A 12,160-nucleotide genomic window follows, 5' to 3' on the forward strand; every position below is an offset into this window, starting at 1 on the left:
TCCACAGTCTCCACATCATCGTTTGAATTAACCCACATGATTCACCACACGTACTGTAGGTAGTGGAATCCAATTCACAATTCCAGCATTTCCCTTTATTGGTCACCTATCTTAAGACATTCAGTCCTCCAAAGCTGCTTATTCTGGATTGGCCAGCAGCCATATCACCCTGCAATTCACAACTGTCAACCCATTGAAGCTCAGCAGGTGTGAGCCTGGTCAGTACCTGGATGGGAGTCCTCCTGGGAAAAACTAAGGTTGCTGCTGGAAGAGGTGTTAGTGGGGCCGGCAGGGGGCGCTCACCCTGCGGTCTGTGTGGGTCCTAATGCCCCAGTATAGTGACGGGGACACTATACTGTAAACAGGCGCCGTCCTTTGGATGAGACGTAAAACCGAGGTCCTGACTCTCTGTGGTCATTAAAAATCCCAGGGCGTTTCTTGAAAAGAGTAGGGGTGTAACCCTGGCGTCCTGGCCAAATTTCCCATTGGCCCTTTCCAATCATGGCCTCCTAATAATCCCCATCTATGAATTGGCTACATTACTCTGCTCTCCTCCCCACTGATAGCTGATGTGTGGTGAGCGTTCTGGTGTCGCATCATCCAGGTGGATACTGCACATTGGTGGTGGTGGAGGGGAGATCCCGTTACTTGTAAAGCGCTTTGAGTGGAGTGTCCAGAAAAGCGCTATATAAGTGTAAGGAATAATTATTATTATTATTCTTGGTGGGCACTGCAGGAACCTGGAATTGAACCCAGAAGTACATTTGTATAAGGCAGGACCTCGCCCTGGACAGAATGTCAGTCTGGGTGACAGACGGCATAAAACAGTTTATATTAGTTCATTATCCTTGGCAGTATGTCTTTGGGAAGTAGGAGGAAGCTCACATATTTGAATCAGGATGCATGCCCCCACACAAAAGGCAAATCAAGAGAGAAAATTTTGCGATGACAAGTTTTCCATTTCACTTTCCCCTGTACCAGATTTATTTGAATTGAACCTAATTTTTGTAAATTGATCTGATTTAACTTACAGCTATAAAACAACCCCTTGTTGTCTAAATCCCATTCCTACCACTTTACTGAAAGCTTGCCTGCCTAACATCTGCCCCTCTTATTGTCAATATTATCAAAGGTTCCTTTTCCGCAGGTGTGGTCCCTAATGCTTTTAAAGCCTGCATCAGTCACTGTAATAATGAAGAAGCTGGCTTTGGATGAAGTACAGACCAATTTCTAATTTAGTATTTCTATCTAAGGAGTTACATTGTGTTGGATGCACATCATTTACAGGCTCACATCATTGAACGATAATGTTAAGCAGTTCTGAGACTGTTCGTAAAGGTTTTGAATGGTTTGCTTGTTGCTTCTGCTTCAGGGGCTATAAGCATTCTCATGCCCCTTTGATTTTAGTGCAGCTTTTGATACAGTAAATCATATCTTAATCGTTTTCAGACATTCTTCTCTGTTGGTGGTGCTGTCTTTAACTGGTGCTGCTCTTATCTGACTGGCAGGTTCCATTTTGTTTGGCTTTGTCCTCATAAATTCCCCATGGTTCCAATCAATCGTGGTGTGCCACAAGGTTCAGTTTTGGATACCCTCATTCATTAGACCCAAACAATCACGCCAAACTCTGCTGCTGGGAAACATCATCTGTACAGACTAGTACAGAAGCTAAGACTGAGCACAGGAGTATGAGAAGGTGGTTCTTGAATACCAGAAGGAATTACAGTCTGGTAAGCAGTACTGATTGCCTCTCGTAGCACACTGTCATGTTACTACAGTATGTAACACTAGTCACTAAAAACTCTGGACACTGAAGATTAGTGTTCAGTTAGTTGATTCAGTAATATTGTTCCAGGAATCAGTAAGAAGTTTTTGTTAATTAAGATAAGGTTATTAGTTATGGAAGCCCGTTTCCGACAGGGAGTAAAAAAAAAACGCACTATGGTATCTCAGAATTCCGAATTTATATTTCACAATTGTGACTTTTTATCTCACATTTGCGACTTAGAAATGGCCCACATTTCATTCTGTCCTTTTGTTATAGTAATGGATTCGGGTTCTGGGGCTTGTGACCTCATCGCTCCCACCCTAGTTCGTGCCTCACTGCATGGGTTCGAACCCAGGTCTTGCCAGCTGAGCTAAAGAAGACCTTCTTTAGTCCTGCTGACCAACATCCCTGTTATGCACAGGGGAGGGCGGTGCCGTCACCACACCGCAACCAGATCGTACAACCTGTATGTCGGCCGTTTCGTTACACTATTTTCATGAATCGTACAGGATCATAGGATCTACAGGTCTGAAGACTTGTCTTGTACTTGTAAGTTTGTATTTAAACACCAGAAAAAAAAGGAGGCAGAATATGAAAAAGATACAGAAATAGACGCTTAACATCCAGAGGAATTTACAATTATAAAAACTGAAACTTATACTTTTTACAAATTTCCATTGTATGTCTTGACTTTTGATTCTTTAAATTTAGAGGGAGCAGTATTAGACTATTTACTTTTGTGGATGAAGTATTTCGCCAAAATAATTAACAGATTAATAATAAGACCATATCCTTTATCCAAATATCTAAATATGAACATATAAAATATAAAAATCTTTAAATTGAACATTTACCTTTAAATGTTAATAACATTTTGCAAATCTATCCAAAAACAATTTTGGTACAATTCCTTTTTTACTTAAAAATGGTCTTCTTTAGCTCAGCTGGCAAGACCCGGGTTCGAGCCAATGCAGTGAGGCACAAAGTAGGGTGGGAGCGGCAAGGGCACAAGCCCTAGAACCCGAATCCGTTACAATAACAAAAGGACAGACAATGAAATGTGGGCTATTTTGCAGTTGCAGTTGCGAGATATAAAGTCGTAATTCTGAGTTTTTAAGTCTCAATTTTGAGCTATAAAGTGGCGATTCTGAGTTTTTAAATTGTAATTCTGAGATTTCAAGTCGTAACTCTGAGATTTTAAGTCGCACTTCTGAGTTACAAAGTCGCAATTGCGAGATACCATAGCAACATTTTTTTTACTCTTCCATAATTAGTATTATAATTAGGCTTCCATAATTAGTTGCACCCAAAATGTGTTAATTATTATTGAGCCCAGGGGCGAAAGTAGCTTTTTTATTAACTAAATACAGCATCCCTGGGTTTAGAAAGGCACTTTATAAATACATTGTTATATATAATTATTATTATCCTGCACTTGCCAAATGACTCCAAAAACACTCAGACACACCCCTTAAGTCTCTTACGTGGGGGGATGATCAGTGGATCGGAGTTTTCCCCCCTTTCGTTCAAGCCGGGACAGAAAAAGGGATAGAGTTTCTCTGTGAAGGTGTCAGTGAAAGTGTAGATGTGATTCCTGGTCTCCATGTTGTAAAAGGAGATCTGTCCTTCCTCGTAATCTACGTACACCCCCAATGTCCGGGGCTTCAGATCAAGTGGCAGAGGGTCCCAGGAGGCAGCGTTGGCACTGAGCTTCGTTCCGTTCCTCAGCTCCACCGTCCAGTAACCGTTCTTGAGGTTCAGTATGACGCTGCCCTTCCTGCTGACAGATTCTTTGGCCACTCCTATATACCACTCCGTCTTCTCCCCTACCTCCACCTCCCAGTAGTGTCTCCCCGAGGTGAAGCCCTGTTTGCCCAAGACGTTGATAATCGGGTCGTATCTCTCGGCATAGTTGGGAAAGTCCTGTTTTTCGTCTCCCAGCCTCACTTGTTTCCCATCGCCGGACAGGATGAGGTTTGCCTGAGCCGTATTGGGGTCCAGAGTCACGTCAGCTGTGGAAGAAACAGAAGAGTACCGCCTCATCGATCCCGTCGTCTCTAGCCCACGGTTAATTGGGCGTGGTGTAGCAGATGTAGACAGATTCCATCCATCCATCCATTTTTTTAATGGTTGTAAGCCATCATTACGTGGAGGGGAGCCAGAGCCTATCCTGGCCATCAAGAGGCACATAGTGTACGTCCTGGACAGGACACTAGTCCATCGCAGGGCAGACATGCACACGCGCAGCAGGGAAGAAACCTGGAGCACCTGGAGGAAACCCACGCAAACAAGGCGGGGGGGGGGGCATAGAAACTCCTCGTAGCGAGCACCCTTGGCAGATTCTTTCAGTAGGAGATTCAAAACAATAATAAACATACTTCCTCCAAACGGGTTCGGTTCCATGGACCAGGCCCTGAGAGTCTGAGCCTGGGTTATATCACTAGCAAACTGGCAGGGGGTACGACTCCTCGCATACAACTGATTGTGCACAATGAGGCTGCCAGGGCATCTCTTGATGTGCGGGCCTGCTGTATTGCCTGAGATTTCCTCCAGGTGGTGCAAACTATCCTTTTAGGAGACGTATGGAATTAATACTACGAGAGCAGCAAGCATTGACCTGTTTAAGAAATGATTTGCAGATGTGATTAAATATTTACAAATGACCATTGCTGTGCATTTTTAGAGATCTTTGCAAAAGGTGTTCTGAATTACTGTATGTTCAGCCCTTTGTGTTGTGCTGTGGCCACTGTGAGAATGCTCCATCTACATGATTCAGTCAATGTAGTTTTAAAGACATCCTTGACTTTCGAGAACATTTCAGCAGGGGTTTGTAAAGAGATTATTAGACAGTACCTGATGCTTCACAAATCCACTTCCACACTGTCAAAAAGAGAGAAGCACTTGGATTAATATCACTCTATGCCACTGAAACAATTAGATTAGTTCCTAAACAACCACTTAAAATAACCCGTTAAATCTGAAAAAGAGGAGATTAGGATTTGATCAGGTCCTGAAAAGTATGATGGTAAGGTTGTGAAATCTTCTGAACAGTAGGAAAGCATGTTTTGGAACAGGAATGATTCTATGGTTCACAGAAGCACATTGACAACTTGGAAGCCCTTTTATCCTTCTGAATTTTCCATGGATTACAATCATAATTTTCTCACTTCCTAATTCAAGCTCTACCTTTCTCATTGTTTTGGTGATGCCTTCATCTCCCTCTGCTGAACAAGAACACCTCAATCACACGTGAATGGCACCCTGCATAACAAATTGGGTTTCTTATAGTGTTTATGCAATGTAGAAGTGGTATTTTATCTCTTCTGTTCCTTAATGCTGGAGCACCCTTGTTGGCAGGGAACCCTTCCTTGAGGGCTCACTAAAGCAAAGTTACATTACTCAGCAACTGGACCACCCTGCAAATCACAATTAACAGCCCATAACGAGCGCTCACCCTGCGGTCTGTGTGGGTCCTAATGCCCTAGTATAGTGATGAAGACACTATATTATATAAAGGGTGCCTTCTTTCAGAAGAGACTTAAATCCAAGGTCATGACTCTCCATAGTCCTTAAAAGTTCCAGGGCATTTCTCAAAAAGAGTAGGGGTGTCCTGGCCAAATTTCCCCCTGGCCTTTACCAGTCATGGCCTCCTAATAATCCCCATCTCTGAATTGGCTTCATCACTCTGCTCTCCTCCCCACTGAGAGCTGGTGTGTGGTGAGAGTACTGGAGCATCATCCAGGTGGGGCTGCACACTGGTGGTGGAGGGGAGTCCCCATTACCTGTAAAGCTCTTTGAGTGGAGTGTCTAGAAAAGTGCTATATAAGTGTAAAGATTATTTATTTAGTCTATTAACCCTGTTTCTGTGTTAGGTATCATTCTTGACTGACACACAAATCAAGTGTACATTAAAGGTCATTCATTTGTGGATTTTAGTGTACCATGAGGTGTCAATAAAGACCGATTGACAGTTGTTCAGCATACAGTAGGTAACAGTTTTAAAAGAAAAAAAATGCAAATCTAAGGGCATTGGAGACAAACTTTTGAAATTACCTGACATAAAGGTATTCCCCCTTTTTCCTGCAGAGAAATCATTAGTCAGATTAATTAGCTGCATTATTGTTTAAAGACATCCGTTGGCTTTCGTTTAATGTTTACTGGGCTTCTTCCCCTGGAAATGATCAGAACATTATATTAAGAAATTACAGTTGTGCAAGATGAGGGCCATACACTCAGCAAAATAATGAACAGTAGGTTTTACTCTATTTATGTACTTCATATCTCACATTGGCATGTCATTTATCAGAGGAGCTACAGCTGTATTTCCTTCCTCTGTGGTGGTAGCTATTCCTGAACTCCTCCCTGTCAGACTCTCCAGTGGGCTAACACAGCAGCTTATTGCTCACCACTGTGTTTGGGCATCTTGACATGCAGCTTACAGTATCTAAGTGGACACTGCTCTGTACTGTGTGTTAAAGAAAGAGAGCTACGTTCCAGGAATTGGAATGCAATTCATTAGACAAGACAAGTCGGTGACATGATGCGGTGCAAACGCACTGCTGTTGTTTCCTACCTGTGCCATTGAGACTCAAAGCCCTCGCTGTGGTGCAGTGAGCAAACGTCTCTGGAGAAGTTACTGAGTATGTGTTAGGCATGAGGCAAGCGAGACAAATCAGCAAAGACGTTTTGATGCAGTTGCTACAGAGGCATGCCCCTGTGAAAGTTTACCATAGCAATCATCCATTTTCAGGGACTTCTTAATTCAGTGCCACGGTGTGCTAGGCCTGAGCCTAACCTGGCAGATTGCTATAGATACACCTTGGTCAGGCTGCCAGTCCATCACAGGCCTCACCCACATACACTGTCTTCGTACTAAACTGTAGCTAAAGTGTGTTACATTCACCTAACAGACAACTCACAATATAGACCATACAGCATGACACAGAGAACTATAAACGGATGAATTTCAACCTACTCAAATGTACACTTGCTTGTCACTTTCCTGTTCTCTGAATTTCAGATCAAGAACAATAAGTATTTAAAGTATGTGTTAATGTTTTTTGTATGTGTATTTAATTTATTATTAGTATTATAAGTAATGTTTCATGCTATATTTTAAATATTTAAGAAATGAAATGTGTATTAGATATTGAATAGATATGTCACAAAAACGGCGAGTACCCAGGCAGGGAAATGTCATTATTGGTATGTTCTGAGGCCCTTTTACTCTCATATGGAAATTATGTCATCTATTGACAGTTTCGCAGGTTCGATTAGAAACTAAGATTCCTTCTGCCTGAAACATGATGGCTCCCTCATTGTAGTCCTTCTAGTTTGTATTAAACTTAATAAGAAAAAGAGAATGACAATACGGGTGGGAAAATATAATGAGTACCTGGTCATGGTAAACTTTCACATGGCATATTATTGCAATTGGGAAGGAAACGTTGACAAAGGTTTGAGAATGCAAATGAATTGAATCCAAGACAAGGGCAACACAAAAATCAAAGTAACAGGCAGGAATTCTCACTTACTTGACAGTGCAGAAAATACCTGATTGACTAAAAAAAAAACATAATACTTGATTACCATGATGTGTTGTCAAAGTTGGAAGACAGGCTTGCATCATGTAGCCTTAATGCACGGTTCTGCAGTAGGTGATATATGTATGTTTCCTAGGTGAAAAACGCTGCAGTGCTAGTGGATCACATCGTAAGAATCAGCAGAATCTACACCTAAATATCTCAATTCCACGCACTCTCATTACATGGTGATTTATCAAAGGTTAAAGTAGCAATTCAATATACAATTACTTTTTTGACTCTCCGTGTTATTGCTCAAAAAACAATATTGCGAAAATGGGTGGACAGTACAGGACCGTCGTACAAAGAATGGATTAAAGAGGCTGTGTCACAAGTTAAATCTGAAAAGATTTCATCTAATTTACAGGGGAACCTTAGTGACTATAGGAATGTCTGGGGCCCATTAGAGATATACTTGAATGGCACTGGATGTTAAGAATATTAGTAGGAAGTCTTTTTAATTATTTTTTTTTGTGAATGTAAGTTTTTTTTGTTATTGTCTAATAAGAACAAAAATGAGAGTGAAAAATTAAAGAAGTCCTCCAAAGTTTGGGGGTGGGGGTGGAGGTGAGTTAAAAAAAAAGAATCTAACAAGGTAAATGCCATTTGAATTTGTGCATTTTTTTGCCCAGAGCTTGACAAACAACTCATTTACACATTGAAAACATTTAATGGTGAATAAATGTTTCCGTTTCAATTAAATGAGGCATTACTGTCAGGAAAGTGGCCCAAAAAATAATTAAAATATATTCAAAATATTTATTAGGTCTATTTCAGATTAACAGCACTAAAGCTAATACTGTATAACAACCCTAGATAAAATAATCCAGCACACTGCAAAACCTTGGGGATGGAGGGATGTTTTATATTTTGGACAAAAACCTTTTGGTTAGCACAATGTGTATTTCAATGTATAACCCAATCTTTTGCACCTTAGCACACTATGCACACACTAATATATCCATTTATGAAATTTGGACACACCCCAACTTGTAATGTGTTTGTGCGAAGGGAATGAAGATTTAAGCGCACTATTCAGCTTGATCACACTTATAAAATCGATGACATTCTGACCACGAGGACAAGGAAGTCAGAAGTCCCCTATGAAACAAACCAAAAGGCTGCTGTATTGGTGGTGGTAGTGGGATTGGTGCCTTAATGATTGTGCGATTAGGTGGCCTTGGGACTTGCCTCTCTCCAGAAATGTCATTAGGAGCTCTTTCTTTTTCATGCGTAAGTAAGGTGAAGAACAAGCAACTTTTCACTCTGAGAACCGTTTGTCAGCAGCTTTTATCCTGAACAGATCAAACAGTTGACAAGTTGACGACTGAGCCCTAAAAAAGACGAAAAAGGATCCACACTGTATTTTGAAATATAACAGCAGTTATAAAATATAAAAGCACGTTACCAGTTATGTTTTTATCATAGGGGAACACCACCTCCAAGGGACAGCTTACACTTCTGCATTTGTGGGCACTTTTATTACCATCTTGGTGCTTCTGGTATTCTGTAGCATGGACACAAGTGAAAAAACAGGTAGTTAAATATTGAAACTGCTCATTCTGTTTGCTTTGTGTTCAGTGGCACAAAATGTACCAAAGGTTATGCTTCTGGTCTGACAAAAATTTGCTACGGACCTGCATTGATTTGCCAGTGAGACCACTGACTTTATTGAGCATTTTTTGTACAGTATACCAGCAAATGGTAAATTCAAATCTAATGGTGTTCTAGTGAATGAACGCCTGTGGTTTTAAAAAGCATGAGTTTTCCTTACATGTTTCAGCATTGGTCTCATTGGTTCAGTTTTACCACGAACTGGAAATAAATTAAGTCCAGCATCAACAACAAGAAGAAAGTTCTCCATTATAGATCGTGTTCACTTTTTAACAACTCAAATATTTTATGTTCTTTGCAATTTGTAGTACATTCATTATAGCTCTAGTACCAAATAAAAATGTGCCATGCTGTAATAATTAATGCTGATGAAAAGCTTAGATTAATAAAATGCTAGAGAGGATGTTACAATGATAGTTTTTTAGTGTGGTGAACTGAAACGCAAAAAAACAGATAACAGAAAAGTTAAATTGGCTGCTCTTCTAACTTCACAGTCTTCTTCTGATGCCCAATATTGGAATACAAGTAACTGTATAAATGTTTTGCTGTAAAAGTGTATAGATTTTCTGGAAAAGCAAACATTCCCTTTTCTAGGATTTTGCTTTTTCAGCCTGGCTGTCGAGGAGCTGTGTGATGGTGTCCTCCTCCGTGTCAAAACTCACTTATGACACCCAGCATGGTGCTGAGAGTGATGACCCACAGGCAGGCAAAGGCCAGTGCAGCTCTCTTGTACAAAGACGTTGTCCTAACAAATCTCTCCTGTGACCCTGAGGAAAACAAAAACACAATTATTTTATCAGCTTTTTGATGATCAAACTGATCTTCGGTTATTAATCCCTCTTGCTGAGATGTTGGGTACAAGACAAACACCACAGTCACAGGCCACAAGTGGGCGGTGAATAATGAAACCAAAGCACAGAGGGCTGACCAGTTCCAGCCCTGAAGGGACTGCCTGCAAGTGAGGAGCCTCGTCAAAAGATGATCCTCTGCTTTTGTTCTAATTATCCTCTCATTTCCCTAACATGTAAGAGCAATAAAAGGCATTGGTTTACAATGACTCAGTTCAGTCTGGTCACCTTTCCTGTGGATGCAGCAACTTGCCAGTCCTTAGATACCATCCCTACCTTCAGCAACTGTGGGAAGAGCTTTGTTAAAAGCTTGTGATTAATCTTGTTACAGATGGTGGGTTCCCAAATTAGAGAATAAGCAGGAAGTGACCCAATGGATAAATCAATAAGTAAAATAAACTTACTTATCCGTCTTGCAAGGATTTTGCCATGAATAAACCCCAGTGGTTGGTATAATAATAATAATAATAATAATAATTGCTTACACTGATATAGCGCTTTTCTGGACACTCCACTCAAAGCGCTTTACAGGTAATGGGGACTCCCCTCCACCACCACCAATGTGCAGCCCCACCTGGATGATGCGACGGCAGCCATAGTGCACCAGAACACTCACCACACATCAGCTATCACTGGGGAGGAGAGCAGAGTAATGAAGCCAATTCATAGATGGGGATTAATTAGGAGTCCATGATTGGTAAGGGCCAATGGGAAATTTGGCCAGGACAGCAGGGTTACACCCCTACTCTTTTTGAGAAACACCCTGGGATTTTTAATGACCACAGAGAGTCAGGACCTCGGTTTTACATCTCATCCAAAAGACGGCGCCTGTTTACAGTATAGTGTCCCCGTCACTATACTGGGGAATTTGGACCCACATGGACTGCAGGGTGAGCACCCCCTGCTGGCCCCACTAACACCTCTTCCACCAGCAACCTTAGTTTTTCCCAGGAGGTCTCCCATCCAGGTACTGACCAGGCTCACACCTGCTGAGCTTCAGTGGGTTGCCAGTTGTGAGTTTCAGAGTGATATGGCTGCTGGCCATAGTTACAGTACATGCATTCTTTGTTCTCTGGCACAGTTTTGGTGAAAAGAGTAATAATTCAGGCACTCTTGGCTAAACAAATATTTATTAATGACACCTCTGATGGCAAAACACATACTTCACTACACACAACATAAACACACAACACACACGTTTCTCTATTTACAGGCTGACAGACAAGGCGTTTCAGAGACCTACTGTATGTCTAGACCACCCGGAAAACCCCCAGACTGCTACCAAGTATTCAACTCTCAAACAATGCCTACAGAGGCCAAAGAAGAGAGAAGCTGCCTTCTAAACTAAATAGAATACAACCTACGAACAGATCTTCAACCCAGATGCAAATAATTGGTAAGGTTATCTCCCTATTCTAAAATGCACCCACAAAGCAGAAAAGGTCGCTTTTAATCTAGGTTAACACGGATCAAACGTTTAGCTTCCGTGTGGTCTTCTCGGGTGATATTGAACAAGGAACTCTCGCCTGGTGCATGCTTTACAGTATGTTCTGTGCTCTGATCTTCTGCTCTCTTATATGGTGTCTTTCTGGACTGCTGATTGGCACTTAACTATTTAACCAAAACTGAATTAACCAAGGTAAACCAAAGTAAACTTTACCATTGCTTTGATTTCCGAAACTATACCCCCTACATCTCAGTAAACACCCCCCTTTGCTTTGAAGCTGGAAATGTTGACACTACCTAGGCATTAACCATTGTCTCTTTGAGACACTTCCATTGGCTGCTCCAGCTGTAACAATATTTCCCATGTCCTTCATTGCAATTGATAGGCTATAGTCTTACCCCCGAAATTTGTTTTAAGTGGTTCTAGTATTTGTAACATCTCTGCCTCTTCTATTTAATATGGAACACAGTCTACACTATGCCCCAGACATGTTGCTGGTTTATTCCTTGATAAACATCTGAGTGAAAAATCCATTGGATTCATCAGACATTTTCTTTTCAGGCCCATTATTTTCCCAGAGGCATTCTACTTCATGATAAACCCTCATGATAAGGGTCAGGACGGTACCTTGTGATTTCCCTTTGTGTGGGGCATCAGGTCCAAGCTGGGAGAGTGTTGAATAGACATCAGTGGATTTCAGCTCTATACTCTCATAAATGTTGTCCATCTTCAGAAGCGATGTCCTGCAGACAGTCACAGTTTCTCTGGGATATAAGGAGTCATGCTCTTATCATACAAATTTGCAGGGCAGCGAATAGCAGTGTGGTTTGTGTCCTGTGGTCTTGGGCAGTGCTCTAGCCAGTGACAACAGATAAGGCTCTATGAATGTGGTTTCATTCAG

At 41.4% G+C, this 12,160-nt stretch overlaps 1 protein-coding gene across 1 annotated transcript; it reads right to left on the minus strand.

The window, feature by feature from the left end:
* Positions 1-2,844: 2,844 nt before the first annotated feature.
* LOC148833677 (E3 ubiquitin-protein ligase TRIM39-like) lies at positions 2,845-11,986 on the minus strand. Its single transcript, XM_088915615.1, has 7 exons — positions 11,887-11,986; positions 9,627-9,731; positions 8,759-8,857; positions 7,303-7,329; positions 5,822-5,848; positions 4,622-4,648; positions 2,845-3,780 (listed from the first exon to the last, which is right to left on the minus strand). Exons 1-7 carry the CDS (start codon positions 11,984-11,986, stop codon positions 3,227-3,229), a joined length of 939 nt encoding a protein of 312 aa, XP_088771741.1. The 3' UTR covers positions 2,845-3,226.
* Between the last annotated feature and the right edge of the window lie 174 nt (positions 11,987-12,160).

The sequence above is a fragment of the Atractosteus spatula genome, chromosome 5 (genome assembly GCF_055471065.1).
Source record: "Atractosteus spatula isolate fAtrSpa1 chromosome 5, fAtrSpa1.hap1, whole genome shotgun sequence".
In the NCBI taxonomy this organism is placed as follows: domain Eukaryota; kingdom Metazoa; phylum Chordata; class Actinopteri; order Semionotiformes; family Lepisosteidae; genus Atractosteus; species Atractosteus spatula.

Bases quoted from the DNA above. Each gene is read 5' to 3' on its own strand.
- LOC148833677 (XM_088915615.1), bottom strand. From the start codon at position 11,986: ATGGACAACATTTATGAGAGTATAGAGCTGAAATCCACTGATGTCTAT. The intron at 9,732-11,886 runs GTACCGTCCTGA...TGTTTTCCTCAG, and splicing joins ACACAAAGGGAAATCACAAG to GGTCACAGGAGAGATTTGTT. The intron at 7,330-8,758 runs GTAACGTGCTTT...TTTTTTTTTTAG, and splicing joins CTATGATAAAAACATAACTG to TCAATCAGGTATTTTCTGCA.